The 16,090-nt window shown below is 37.4% G+C and overlaps 1 protein-coding gene across 1 annotated transcript; it reads right to left on the bottom strand.

Moving 5' to 3' along the window:
- Positions 1-978: 978 nt before the first annotated feature.
- RB195_017168 (uncharacterized protein) lies at positions 979-3,175 on the bottom strand (the record flags this gene model as incomplete). Its single annotated transcript, XM_013440732.1, has 3 exons — positions 979-1,037; positions 2,164-2,264; positions 3,099-3,175. The coding sequence occupies 3 exons, from the start codon at positions 3,173-3,175 to the stop codon at positions 979-981; spliced, it is 237 nt and encodes a 78-aa protein (XP_013296186.1).
- Positions 3,176-16,090: the final 12,915 nt, after the last annotated feature.

The following is a 16,090-nucleotide window of genomic DNA, read 5'->3' as shown; positions in this document are numbered from 1 at the left end:
TCCTTGAATCTTGACATGTTGAATATGTAGGTTTTTATTGATTTGCTTTCTACTTTTATTGATTTGAGCTTAGATTGCTGACTTCGTATATTCTACTAAGAGGCAGCCATAAAGAATTCTCTACTATGTACATCTCAATTTGTACGACCGATTTCGGGGAACTCATACTTAAACTCCGTCTTTCTCTACACTAAAACATAGGTGCGATAAGGAGGAGCAGGACTCTCCTCAAGCGAAGGGGTCTAGCTCATGGGATGCAGCTCAAGTGATGAGGATCACTTTGCCAATCGTACGAAATCGTACCAGCTTCGAGTATCGCATCTATGCGCTAAAACCTCAAAAAACACAATCTACGCATTGTTAGAGTTAGAACTTACCATGTTTAGCGCTTAAATGAGAGCTCAAGTCCTGAGTCCTGAGTCTATAAAATCTGCAGGTGTAACTTCATAGTGTCGGCCTTCTTCTAATCGTTTTTAATTACAAGGTTTTGTCCCTAAAAAAGTTAAAAGTCCAAAGAAGTGAAAAAAAGAGTGAAGCAGTGCTTCAGTATTGTTGTGCACTGTACAATAGCCCTTAAGAAATATTTCGAACGAAATAAATGTTTGACGTCAAATACGAGGATTGTCATTCATTTGTAAGAAGATTTCCTATTCAAATCTTAATACTGTTCATGGTTTTTAGGTACAAAATGCTACTTCCGGTCTCCTACCCCTTACAAACTAATAACAATCACATTTCTGCTAGCTTCAAATCCACATCCAAATCCTTCCATATTCTACAAAACTTTTATTATCTCCAAAGGAACAAAAAAAAATTAAATCCGTGTATTTAGAACAGATCTTCCATGTAAAAACACGTATAAATATGTGAGTAGAGAAAAATATCAATGCGAAAAAGCGTAGAAATAATGTTACGGGAACTTATCACAGTGTACACGTACTGCTCGGACTGGTATAGTTTTAATGTCCATAGGAGCACTTAGCGGTCCTTCTTCGAGTCTTCCTCAGCTTTTGCACAAGGACAGCTTTGCGCACTTTCTGGAACAGAATGAGAATTAAGAAGTTTCACAAAAAGCAAAAAGATATGAGGAAAAAATTAAAAATTTTGATCTTCGTATCTGAAAAATCACATTTTGACATCATCAAGAAAGCAACGATGAAGGGGGAAATTGCAGTTGCGAAAGGGGAGCACTCAACCGCGCTCTTATTTCTGGACGCTCTAAGACTGATGCTTAGGTCTTAGGATCCCGACTGATTTAGTCAATTTACTCCCAGAAATAAGAACTCCTTTCCTCTTCCCCTTCACCAACTACACTTTACCTCGATGAAGCAGAAAAGACCCGCAATTTTGCTGTTTTATTATATTACAATATATTTGAAGAAGTACGTTCCGCTCACGTCATGAAACGCTTACAGCAAGCAGTAACCCGACAAAGAGAAATTGTAGAAAATAGAACAATTAAAGTAGTTGAAGGCAGCATTTCACGAAAATTTTGGGGATCTCTCATGGATATTATAAGATTCGGGGTATAAATTATGATCATGAGTGTGACAATGCTCAATATCTCCTAATCGTTCAAAGAAGAAAAAAAACTGGATTTTTCGGGACGAATAAGGGAGAGTTGAGGTAAAATGTAGCTTGGGGGGGGGGGGGGGGGGCTGGCGGGAGGGGTACTCAGTGGCACCCTTATTTAGCAAAGCAAATAATCAAATCAATCGGGGACCTAAGGCCTAAACATTAGTCTTAGAGGATCTATGACATGTAGGCCAAAATTACTATGAGAAAAAAGTTAAACCATCGAGAAATAAAGGGCCACTGAGTGCTCCTCGCCCCACCCAACTACATTTTTCTCGGAGAGTTGATCTCTTACTCGTAAACTACACCTTGAATAACAAGGGATCCAAAGATAGTCAATTTCGTGATGTGGTGGTTTTAAACAAACAGATGAGATAAAGCCGAGCCTGGGCTCCGTGGAAGAAGAAAAAAAACATCTTACTTTAACAACAATTACAAAACAACTATGATGTCACACTTGAACAAATCCAATTTGAATCATCACCTTCTTCTGTTGCATTGCCATAGAAAGGTAGTGAGAATTACAAAGCGATGACGATATACTGATATTTAACTTGGCACTTTAATGTCAACGGAAAAAGTGCAAACCTGATTCATTAGAATCTTGCTTAACTTGAGGTGGAGGCTTCGCCGGGCAAGTTGGGTATAGATATGGGTCTAGAAAAGTTACCCATCGTTCAGGTAGAAATCTGGAATTTCACCATCATCGAATATATGTAGTACAGAAGAAATTTAACCAACAACTAAACTGTTCTAATCACTAGTCTAAATTTTGAGGTACTGTAATGAAAATAAGCGCGAAAGTTCGACCTTCCTTGAAGGCGACGACGCCGAAACGTTAGACGTAATAAAGTTTGTTAAAAATCTTAGCTGTTGCATCAATCTGACTATCAACAAGTAACGAAAATAATAATTAAGATGTATGAAGGTAAAGGAATACCCACAAGAAGTAAACTATTCATGATTTCTGATCGTTTCCTCGCTGAGTATGCTTTAAGTGTTTATAATGCTATTAAAAAATGACCTTACAATGTTATCCTATCAGGGACAACTACACATATAAGGCTTTTTAAATCCGCGAAAATATCAGTATCTCTCCGTAAACTTAACTGCAGAAGCTAATGACAAATAAAAAACAAAGTTTATGATAAACTGTATAAGACTGATGCGCTGCTTCTATGTAGAAGGTTTGAATCCCAAATACAATAACTTTTGTGAAGAAAACGTTGGTTTGGTCCGAAAAAAACAGAAACTAAATTATGATTTAAATAATGACATCGTTAAAGCAAAAATAACCAATTAGAAGAAGAATAGACATACCGCAACACTAATCCAGATATATACCAACAGAATGTGAATATTACCCGTATAGAATATGCAGTACGCTAACCATACTCTTTTTGTACAGAAGTTCTATCAAAACTATTAATCTATCGTAAATGTACTAACAAATAAAACCAGGAAAAAATAAGGCATAACAACAAATTTAATTCGTTCCAACTGAAGCGAATATGAGCACTCACCTCAACACATAAGGTTGAATAAATTTCAAATAGATTGCTAAAAGAATAGGAAGGAATATACACGGAACACACACCATATCACTCAGGTAACGAAGAAAGTGATGATGCCCAATTCCCCCCGGTCCTCTGTTCTCAAGGCCGATGGTTGGGAGTGGAGCAGGAATTCGTAATGCTAGCGCGTTTTCTCACATCTACATCTTTCTCATAGTGTGTTCAGTCTTCGTGTTCTTGACAGAAAGTGCGAGAAGGAAAATAGAAGAGAGTGGGTGTACTAATTGGTAAGTACATGATAGTTGGATGAGAGAAATTGCGTGAAAAGATAGGGACGGGGTGTATGGATGTTTGTGTTTGCATTCGAATGTTTTTGTGGTTCATAAAAAATATCAAAACCTTGTATTTTTCCCATATTTATGAAGCTATTACATCATTTTCGAGAGAAAATGACATTTTTTTGTATGTTTGTATTATTTGTACGCTTGCATACACTATTTAAAGGCATCACCCCACAAATCTGAGGCGGTACGGATTTCAGGTGGAGTATTCGTATGTGGGATCGTAGATTATGGAGAGGGGGTGATTCCGTCCATTTCTTCTTAATTGCAATGAAAAACGGCCCAGAAGATGCGGGGCGTGCATAGGGCTGGCGCGCTCCAGTCGAACTCGTTGTAGAAAGTAGCATGCAGGAACGCTCGAAGCCGTATCGTGCGGGCCGTTTTTACGGCAATTAGGAAGAAATGGACGGAATCACGCTCCTCTCCATAATCAACGATCCTGTATAGGCGTATGACCCACCTGAAACCCGCACCATCCCAGATTCATGGGGTGATGCCTTTAAGTTCGGATGGATGTCTAAAATCCTAGGGAATCCGCTGGTCGAAACTACTGTGACCCCATGGATTTCGCTTAAGATTCGAACGAGAACACATGTGTCGTGGGGGTTTCCCGAACGGATGGGAAACATGAAAACAACCCGATTCTCCAATTTATCACACTCGCTTAAAGTCCTCGGATAAGAAGCCTGTACGACTTTTTCACACCGCGAATCACATTCAATATTACACTCGTTGGTGGTGGTGGTTTACCTCCCGGCCATCGTCCCATTCTGTCACCATTGCTCGAATCGAAGCAGCTGCTCCCCTATTTCTACTATTTACTTGCTTATTTCCTAGACGATAACTTGCGATGTTCTATCGATTTATTGATTTCTCAGATTCCTCCGGTAATCTTCATCATTTCTAATTTCATTTTTTTTATTTTTCTAGATCTTTATTTCACTGGCACGTCTTTCCCGTGCATGTACGTCTCCAAATCTGCCCAGCTTTAAATTGTTTTGGCTACTATTTCCATAGCATTTTGATGCCTTTTTTGTGTTTTCTTCGTTTTTTTTTTGTTTTTTTCTTCCGGTTCACTCGTTTCCAGTCCATCGCCTCGAAAGAAATAGGTTTTTTCTTGCTTTTTTTGCATTCCTTGTGATGCGTCACATAAGTAAATAAATAGATAAGCAAGTAAACAGGGGTATCTTAATGGCACACCTCCCCGGTACTCCTATTCTATTGATTATTCTGTGGGATCTCGATCAAATGGTGATCGTAGGAGATCATGAAAATAATCAATGAAACAGCGCAGTGGTCTGAGTCCCACCGGACTGCCCCTTCAGGTTTTCCTCAACTTTGTTCTACTTTCTTTTTTTTGTTCCCTTCCCTTTTCTTTCTTCCCCTCCACTGCCTTCTCTTTTTGACTCTGTTCATAGGTCCATACGTTCTTCTTTTTACTATCTTTTTTTATCTTTTTTATTTGTTCAGCTCCTTCCTTTCAATTTCTTCTTCATAGTTTTTTTCCTTTATGTACAGTGTGTTTGTTCCATTCCATTTATCTGTTTGTTCATTTATTTACTCATTCACCTTCGTGCCGATACATTTATTTATTTATTTATTTATTTATTTATTTATTTATTCACATACACCAATGGTGCACCAGAAAAGAAAGATAAAAAATGGAACACACTTTGTTTGAGTCAGAGAGTCTTACGAACAAAAAAACTTACAAACTTTACTAAAACCGGAACCCAATTTATTGTCAGAGAAGACTGGCGCTGTCTTTTTTTTGCGGCGGATTACAAGTCCAACATGCCAAACATGTAGTTCTCCTACTCCAGAAGGTGAAGAATCCTCTTGTGACATCTACCATCCCATCCAGAGTGCTTACGATTGATCCAATTATCGAAACATCACGGCTCGGACAGCCGAATTAGATCCAACGCACAAGGAGCACGTTTAAACTAGAGATGAATCTGATGGAGGAATAAGCAACTTTCACCAACTTTCGTGATCCTCAAACGACTGACCACCACAATCTAGACAAGCGGCAGTCAAGACCAAACCTGCCGAAAGATGCGGAACATAGGAAACATATACATGCATATTTACCAGTCTGAGCGTCCGGCTAAAACCGGACTCCAGACTTTCTGTGGTGTTAATTAAATAATATTAATATTAAAATTAATTACGAAAATTAATATTAGTGTAATTAGTTCTACGAAATTGGACTAGTGTATCTCCTACAATCTTTCTTCCTTTTTCATAGTATAACTAGGAGCGAAAGATTTCATAGTCTTCTTTCTAAACGCGTCAGTTCTACATTTGGAGAACAATCGAACTTCAGCTTCTAACACTCCTTATCAATATATTATAGACAAAATTTAAAAGTATCACGCAAATATGGGTTTTCCTCCTGTTTTCTATACACAGTTATCAAAGACTGATGTGTTGGCATAAAATGACATGAAAGACATCATCCTACTGATAAAGATAACGTTCTACGTCAGATCTCATAAACATCTTGCTACTATTTAAGCAGTCGTTTGCAACGAACGAAGAAGGAAATATCCGCATCCGGAGGAGTCATAAAGGTGAAAAGTAAAGCGCCCAGTGGCCACGGCTATGAAACGGCTGCAATCATCTATCTGAGTCATGCACACGAAGTCATTGCGCACAAATCCGACGCCGATGGACTCGTCGCAGTCCCTTCCACAGGTATCTGGCGCCGGCGCATCAATCTGACGCCGGTGGACCCGTCACAGGCAGGTGCTATGAGTATCTGGCCCCGGCGCGCCTATCCGACGCCGCGGGACCCGTCGCAACTCATTTTATAGCTATCTGACGCCGGATGGACCCGTCGCACCCCCTTTTTCGAATTTCGTGACAGACAAAAGCATATATATATATATATATATATATATATATATTTCCTGTGCATTTAGCGACAGGTGCGATCGAGGCGGGACATCGTTTGCTATCCTTTGACTGCAGAGATGAGAGTGTCCCAGCTCCGTCCACTTAAACGCGCCGTTTCGAGCGCAGCCGCTTACGCAACTTAGGTATTTGACCATCTCACTGTTTTTGCTCGACTCTATACTACTGCGCTGGATGTGGCGTCGCGGTTAGGATCGAGGTGGGACCTTCATCGCTACAGTGAATTGCATCACGAGTGAAGCTAACGACCATCCCAGCTTATTCCAACCGCAACACCTCACCGCGTCGCATCAAATCATCACGTTGGAAGTGGGCTCCGAAGTAGTTTCTAAGGGATCCACAGGCAGAGATTGTGGATAGCGATAGTTGGTTACATAGGTGCTGTAAGTTGGAACCGTGCTCTCATAAGGGAGGGGGTCTAGTCCATCTTGGACAGTCCAAGGTGAAGAGGATCGTCGACCAGGAAGCGAGAGGACCAATCTCTTGTCGAAATCATTTAAAGGCATCACCCCACGAATCTGAGGTGGTATGGATTTCAGGTGGAGTAATCTTATGCGGGATAGTAGATTATGAGGAGGGGGGTGATTCTGTCCATTTCCTCCCAAATTACCATAAAAAAGGCCCGGAAGATGCGTTGCGTACACAAGGCTGGCGCGCTCCAATCTAACTCGTTGTAGAAAATAGCGCGCCGGAGCGCTCGAAGCCGTATCTTCCGGGCCGTTTTTTACGGCAATTAGGAAGAATTGGATGAAATCACCTACTCTTCTTAATCTACGATTTCGTATACGAATACTTCACCTGAAATCCAGTACCACCTCAGATTCGTGGGATGATGGCTTTAAAGGTGGAATTGTTTTACCGAAGCAACCCAGCGATAAAAAAACAAAGCGAGAGGGGTGGTTCATGAAAAATAGACAAGCGAAACTAAATGCAGGCTGATATAAAGGGACAAAATTTTTTGACAAATAGTTGTAAACTAAAAGGTTATTCTAGAAGAACCAGTTTTAGTTGAAGAACCGCCTTCACGAACCTTTGCTTTTTTAGCTAATAGTTAAAAGTGTCTCTAAGTATTAGTTGCTGCATTTACTTTTAGTTTATGTACTTGTACGAGGTCTGACTAGCTAGTCCACGATCCAGATGAGAGTTAGTTTGTTTGTCTGTACATTCTTTTAGTTCAGTCATATCTACCTGCGAACTGCTACATCGGCGTGGATTCGTTACATTTCAGAGAAGAAAAAAAAAAAAAACGAAGCGCCGTCATACATTCCGTGTTGTTCTTCTTGGAATAACTCTGAATCATCCGCGATCGAAAAGTTCATTTTACGATGACATTGGCATGCCAACAGGAATTCGCTTGGCCGCCCAACGTACATTCTCATTGACGTACGACCATGTCGACGTTCCCTCATAACGTGAACGTGTGTGTGTGTGTGTGCTTGTGTGTGTATGTGGCCGCTTTACACTCTCACACATTGTTTTGTGGAATTTTCTGCTCATTTCCGTCATATGCTCACATTTTTAGCTCACTGAAGAATCTTTTCGCCTGCCTTTGTAGCAATTTCCAAGGAGGAAACTTTTTCAAATTAAAATTAAAAATTTAAAAAATTGAAAAATTTGAGAAAAATTAACTTTTTGAGAGTAATTTCTACACATTTCCATTTTCGCTTCCATTTCCATTACATTTCCATATTTTCCAGTATAGTTCTAGTATACTCTTCAAAGGATTCTTCAGAATTTAATTTTTTGAACGGCCGTAAATTTTTTTTCTAAGGTTGTTATTCTTTTCCCATGATAGTTTAAACTTTTTCTTTTTTATTTCTGAAAATAATTTTCTAAAAATTACTTTCTTAGAGACGATTTGAACATTTTTTGTATTCTCTTCATTGGATAGTTTTTCTAAAAACCTTTAGTGAATTAGTGGAAACAGTTTCCTAATAGCTTAGGAAAGTTTTGTGAGTTTTGTAAAACTATTTTGAGAATTAGTAGGAACTTCTTCCTAAAGGTCCGAGAACTGAAAGAAAACAAAATATATTTCAAATAGAAAGTAATTCTCAAACAGTAACAGAATAAAACTGCAAGGTTAATGGAAAATAAAACTAAGCTTGAATAATTCCAGTTATTTATCCATAGGGAAATTCTCTGTATTTCCTTCGTATACAGTTTCGGAGTTCAGGCGCCAATTCAAACGAATTCAATGAATTTTTGCAGCGTTAAACAAATATGTGTGGCCGATCAACGCTACTATCGTTGGTAATCCATGCATATTCAATGATTCCGAAAACCGTTGATTTAAGTCAGTGAAAAGTTCTGCATACTTTCTCGCAATTTTTGTTCTTTTTTCTGTTTTTGTGAAAATTTTCTCAGCTTGCTTTTCTGAAAGTAAGCAAAATGGTTCTTTTTTATTAGAATTTCAAACACGAAATATGAATGAAATGAAAATTTTTTTATATCTTTCAGAACTTTACATTTTTATCTGCATCCTATTCCTATTTCTATTACCCTTTTCTTCTGCTTAAACGTATAAAAGACGATATTCTTAGAATTTCAAGTACGAATTAAAAGTTGAAATAGAAATAGATAATGAAATATGATAAAAAAAATAGAATACTAGTAAGACTAAAAAAATGAAATAAAAAATGGAATAAAATAAAAGATAAAAATAAAAATACTTTCATTAAAAAATGGAGTAGAAATGGATAATGAAATGCGAATAAAATAAGAACATAAATACTAATAATAATAATAATAATAAAATGAATAGTATCGTGAATGAAATAGAAAAATCCATCCATCTTAAATTGTGGTGTTGAAGGGAGAAGTTTTTGGCTTTAAGAACTTTTTTCTTTTGTTTTTTTTTCTCCTTGAAGTTCTTATCTTTCGCGCAAAAAAAAGTGAGCTTTAAAACGTTTTTTTTTGTTTTATTTTCTCCTTGAAGTCCTTTTCTTTCGCGCAGAAAAAAGTGAGCCTTAAAAACTTTTTTTTGTTTTTTTTCTCTCATCGGAGTTCTTATCTTTCGCGCAAAAAAACTCAGCAACACACCAGCGGCGTTGAAAAATCAAAGCCGGGGCCGGGTCTAATCAGTCATTTATCACACGTGCCTCTCATCACACGAAAAACATATCTGTCATTCTGGATCATCATTGTGTGGTGTCCACTATTTTTTAGGTTTCGGCGTAAAATTCTATAGTTCTTCTCAATTACTATATATTCCACCGAAAATTTCTGGAAAAATGTTTTTTCCAGAAACTTTCGGTATCACAAGTGAAGGTGCATGGATGGTAAATAGGAGAAAAACAGAGCAATTATACGATTTATTTTCATTTCTGCCTTTTATGCTCCACACAGATGTTTTAACCTCAGAAAACACATATACACACAAATAGACATACACACACGTATATATACATACACACATACACGTGTATATACATACAGCTTGTAACTTATACATACACACATACACATATACACATCTACACATATACAAGCGCCACTCACACACAACAGCTGCATGTTTTTATTTGATTTGATTTGAGTTATTTTTATTTATTTTTTTCAGCGTTTTTTTTATTCCTCACAACTTCATCTGCGTAGTAGTCGCTCTCTCTTCAATTTCTATACGTTTGCGAGCGTTCAACCCACTTGACGATATCCATAATTTTATTTCTGCTCTTCGATATCACGGGTTATATCCTGAAAACCCAGGGAAGATGAAAACGAGGTTTTTAAAGCGAATATAGTGAAAGAATAGAAGAAAGTTCCCGAAAGAATTCAATAACATTCAGCGAAAATTTGCATGAATTTTCCAGAAAAAAATAATTAGACCAGCAATTTTTACCTACAGTTTATTGTTTACTATTTCTACCTTTTTACCTACTCTAAGCTATTGAATAAATGAATAAATTCAATAAACAAACTATGTAGAATAAATTACATTTACGTCTACACGTTTGCGCATATTCTTCGAGTGTATTTCCGGCGCAACGGTTTAAATTTCTTTACATTTTCACCGACTGAGCTCATCGCGTGAACGCCGGAGCGAAAAAACAGAACAAACCCTTCGTTTCTTCCTCTCTGTTATTGCTCCAGCTTCGTTGTTGGGCATCGTAGGAATGTTGCGGATCTGCAAAATTCCGGAGACGTAAAAGAGTCTGAGGTTATATTGACATCTGATAGACAATAATTTTCAAGTGAATTCCGGATATTTTTTTGTGCGAAAAATCTTACCATTAGAAATAGAAAAAATAGAATAGAAATAGAAATGATACCATAGCAATTTTCTCAAGCAAAATTTCCAAGGAGAGTAATGCTTTATTTTCTTAATTGTCATATAAAGGTGTAGATATTTCTGTCCTCCTTCTACTTTGAAAAATTAACTTTTTTTTGATTTTGTTTTAATTTTGAACATTCGAATATTAGATTTTGTATTTTTTAAACTAAATTCACTAATATCGTATATCCGTGCACAGTTTCAAAAAAAAATTCTGTTCATGCTGTTGAAACACTTTACAGTAATCAACATAAAATCTTGGGTTATCTACCGTCTATAGTTCGACTGTACAATAGGACAAATTTGAACTGAGCGGAATTTTGCGAGGGGAGCATAGAAAGCCTATCTGAAAAATAAAAAGAAAATTTTATGGAATGAAGGAGGATATATATTTAAAATTGAAAAGAAGTCCTGTTTATCTTAATTCTGAAAAATAAATTTGGTATATGTACAGTATCGTGCTTAATTTGTGGTAGAAATAACCGTAAACAAACAAAAAAAAACATAGTTTATTAATGGTAGGAATAATAATTATGGTCCCGGAACATTTTTGATAGAATTTGAATATGATCGTGGTTTTCTGGACTTTATGCGTTTTTTTTCTCCTTTTCTAAATGGGTTTCTTGTTTCTGGTGCTGCGTGAAATGATTTTTTTTTGAATTTCAAAGAACAAAAAAAAATTGCAGAAGGAACTCATAGTTAGCCTCACCCATCCTGAACCTTCGCGGTTTTTTAGTTGCAGAGGAGAGCAAGTAGGACACGTTAACTCGGACTTAAGGTACAAACCTTAGTTTTGGGAAATAAATCTAGTATACAGTATCGTACTTTATTTGTGGTAGAAATAAATACATAAAAACATAGTTTATTTGCGTAATTAATAATTATGGTAGAATTAGTAATTATGACACATTTTCACAACAATTTTGGTAAAATGTAAATGAACATAATATTTGGATATTTGAACTATTCGAAATTGAATTTATATTTATATATTTGAAATTTGAACTTATTTTATTTATATGATCGTGATTCTCTGGACGGTGGTATATGTGAGAGAAAAGCGAAACAGGGAAAGAAAAGAAAGGTGGGAGAAGTTTCCTCCCGAAGATGTCTCTTTTACCATCACACATTTCCTGATCCTCAAAACCTCGAGAACGGATTCTCGGGAACAGTAGGCGATATTTTCCCCTTAGCTGTCCTAAAGTCCATGTTTCTGCGAGCGTGGCGAGAGAGGCGCTCGCCCGCAATAACGGTCGTTCGTTAGGCACCCACCGTCTTCTCCTTTCTCATCTCCGCCACAGTCACCGACCGCATCACTCCTTTGAATTCGTCAACGAATTCGACGAATGTGACTCGTCTTTGCCTTTTTCGTCTTCGTTCATTGCTGTTTGAAGTTCTTCATTTTCAAAACGTATCTGAATAGAATCTAAGCGTTTTTTTCGTGGTTCTTTCTTTTAATTGCTTGTTGTTAAACTGGTTCCGGAATGTTACGAATCTCTTCTCAGTTGTATTTCTACGGGAAATGTCGGGAAAAAAGTCACTCTTTCCGTCCTTGAAAAATTAGCCGCAGATAGTGGAAGTAATTTAATTAAACGGAGATGTCTTCATCTCCAAGCTGCGGTATTCATTTTAAAATAAACGTAGATAATTAAACAGATAAATAAATCTACTAATAAAATGAATAAATAATATAAATAGACAGAAAAAATAATACCAAGTAAAATAAATATCCAGTTGATCCAGAAATATTCCTATTTATGGTGCAATATCGCGTAAGCGATGACGTACAACTTGAAGCGGTCCTCATTTGCTTCGGTTCTAGACCGGGCCGTGGGCGCATCGTCGTGGTCCAGTTAGTGGTTTAATTGAACTCCGAAACCAAAGTAGGTTTCCGCCACGCAGAAGCATACTGTAAGAGTGCGGGAAGGACAATGGAATGTAGCTCCGGGATCACCCGAGCTCTTTTTTTGACGAGCATTGCGTCAATAACAAAACTTGCAAAACTTCGGACTATCGTAAGATTTTGGGACCTTCCAAATGCTCGTTGCTGGGACCTATTCTCGATCCGTGACTAACTTTTGAATCATTCTTTTTTTTTGTAAAGGTGAATGAATTTTGATGTACGTGCTGGCAATGGTGGTACGTAGGTCCCACATGGATTTTAAATTCGGATTGTAAACAGTTTCTCGTTATGGATCAGCATATTTTGGAACTTTTTTTTTTAAATTCTAGACTTTTGACTTGTGAAAACCGAGAAATCTGTGCTATAAATCAATTTAAGAATCAGCAAAATTTACCAACGCTCCCTTCTTCAAACGATATGATTTGAAAGAAAACGCCAAATAAACTAAGACTCCCTTGACGACCAAAAAGACCAAGACTAGAACTTTCTTTAAGAGTGTGGGGGCGATGTATGAGTTAATAAAAGCAGTAAAAGTAAAAGTAAATAAGTAAAAGTTTTTTTGTGCTTCACTTTTTCTTAGTTTTTCTGTTAATTCAAATATAATTACTAAAAGCATTCATAGTCATCATAATTTTTATCTTTGGCAAAAAAAACTATTCGATGCAAGAATGTCAAGGCGCATTCCTTTTCCACGAATCTCCTTTCGGAAAAATGGACGAGTTTGCAGGATCGGCACGTATAAGATGGTCAGCATGAGTTGTGACCAGAAATCTAGGGATGCGCTCATGCGTCGGGCCGAAGAAAACTAAAAAAAAAACAAAAAAAAAGAAAAAAAGAAGAGAAAGAAAAGAAAAAAAAGAAAAAAGAAAACTGAAGATATTGGCTGGGCCTTCCAGAAAGATTGGGCTCCAGCCCACGCTGCAAAGATGACACGGAAGCGGTGTGAACACCAATCTTCTGGATTTGTGGACGAATGTTTTCAGCCGTCAAACTCGTCCAATCTCAATCCTTTGGATTTTGCTGTCTGATCGGTTCGAGGGCCTGCTCTTTCGAGTACTAGTACCACTGAATTCGCTGAAAAGACTCCTGGAGAAATGGGAAATGATCGCGCGTATCCGCAGAAATTTCCGGAAGAGATTGGATGTTTGTGCTGGAGCTAAAGGCAATAATTTTGAATTTGATGTACGAGATCTTATGTAGAATTTTGTGACTACTGTACAGAAAACAGTACTCCTTTTTTTTATTGATCGGTGCAAAGTTGTGGGTAGTGTTTTGCGTCACATTCCATGTGGGACCATCCCGAACAAGTGCATAGTTCTAAATGAGAAACACTTAGATACCTTGGATTCTTATTTCATTCCATTCCATACGTTTAATTAATCCTTTCAAATGCGCATTAGATCCTTTTTTTTCTAAATTGACAAAGTAATCAAATTTGCAGTTCCAGAAGTGCATAACCATGCTAAATAATTCGTAGAATCATGAGAAATAATTGAATCAGGGACATATGTAGATGTTTCTATGGAAGAATTTAGGAAAAAGGAGAATAAGATAAAATAAGATGATAAGTTTTATAAGATAGAAAGATAAGAGAGGATAGATAAAGATAGGAAGAAAGATCCCCGGACACCCGAAGACACCAGCGAATATTGAGCGTGTTTCGAGAAATGCGAACATTTTTCCAGAGAAAAAAACTGTCCAAGTGTACCAGTTGTTCAGGATTAGGCGCAAGTGCACAGCTATTTCTTTACGAACCGTAAATTCTAGACTAACTAATGAATAGGAATCCCTTCTCCAGTACTTTCATGGACTTTCCTCACTTTTTTCTTACTTTTTTCCCCCAACTTCTTATTTTCATTTGATGTATGCCAGGTTTAATGAGGCACTAGAGATAGATTACAGTGGAAGCACCATGATGTTTGTGATATTTCCCTCCTCTTCTGCTTAAAGCCCCCAGTAACCACCAAATTGACGATGTCGTCATCTTTCCATGGAAAAAATTGTAAAATAAGGTAGGTGTAGAATAAAAGTGTGAACGCTATCATTTTTCCCTATCTGCCCTAAAAAACGGCGTGGGAAACGGCCCTCTCGGTTGGATTTTTTCCAACGAGCCATCTAAGAACGTGCCACATATACGAACGTAGACATATGCGTATACGCGTATGCGAGAAAAGAACAAACAGTGGACTGTTGACGTTGTCTCTCGTTCCTCTCACTAGCGAACGCGGCGCGTATCCCTGTGTTCGCATACATAGCACGTTGTTAGGTGCTTCGTAGAAAAATTTGATCGATCAGGTCATTTCCTTAGCACTATGTTTTCATGCAGAGATTACACCATTGTCAATTTCGTGGTACGATGCTTTTATCCAACTCCTCGGACTCTTCCGCGCCTACGGATCCTTTTTTTGAACAACACTTTACATAATACTCTTGAATTTTTATTAAATCAAAAATTATCGATTGAGCTGTGCGATTTCTGTCGCACGAGAAATCGTGAGACGTTTCAGAGTCCTTTGTAGTGATGAAGAGGATTTTTTTTCTAAAGACTTTCCGAAATCTTCTAAATATCCTTGAGAGCACGGAAGGAGCTACAAAACCAAAGTTATCCGTCGGTCACGGACTGAAACGAATTGCTCCATGGACCGACATCGGGTGGGGCTTGGATTTTTTGTGCATAAAAATTCTCTCAATAGCCAACAAAAGATGTTTTTCCATAAAGAATTACGATTACAGAAGTGGGATTCCTATCAAGAAATTCTAGTATAATTGGCAAAAATGGGGAAAGTGAAGAAAAAACAAAAATATAGTAACGTTAAAAGATTATATGCAATAGTTGTTGCAAGAATTGAGTTTTTTGGCTGCAGTTCTAAAAAAAAATGTTGGGTATTCGGTTCATCTTTGCTTAGTTTCAGTCGAGATAAGTTGAAATCCATTCGTGTTGTTTCGTTGCTGTCTTTTCGTAGTGTTTGCAGTGTTTTTCCGGCTTTTTTTCTTCTTCCCCATCTCCATTACAAATGAACTCTTTCCGTCAGTATTTTTGAAGAGGTTTACATCTGTTGATTAATCAACAGGGCAGCTGTTTCTTAGTAACTTTACGACTCGTTCTCGTTAAAGAGTCGCTAAGAAATGTGAACATACATACAGCTCGGTTTCGTTCATTGATGTCAATAGAAAATTTGCTACTTCATCTTCAACTTAATATTGATATTCTTGATCAAATGTACAATCTTCTAATTCTACTGTAATTATTTGTTTATTTATTCTTTACATGTGGAACCCGTGTGTTCGAATCGAATGAAGTATGCAATGAACGAATAGCACAAATAACATCAGAATTTCCAAAAGGTCAGCGGATATGCCGTAAAATTTCACTGTACCTGTCATAACTCATTGTTTCCGTTGCCCCAATTTCCAATCACTATTTAGGTGACGACTTTAATTGAACTATACTTAAATTAGGTCGTATAATATGATACTATAACATTGGCTTGCCTATAAATGTGCTGTGGAATAACTGAGGTTCCATTCTGTTTCCAGGTCCGCACTGAATCCTTCGAATATTTTCTTT

This window comes from Necator americanus, chromosome II (assembly GCF_031761385.1).
Source record: "Necator americanus strain Aroian chromosome II, whole genome shotgun sequence".
Lineage (NCBI taxonomy): Eukaryota > Metazoa > Nematoda > Chromadorea > Rhabditida > Ancylostomatidae > Necator > Necator americanus.
The sequence above is the reverse complement of the archived record's forward strand: the minus strand, read 5'-3'. Positions and strand labels throughout refer to the sequence as shown.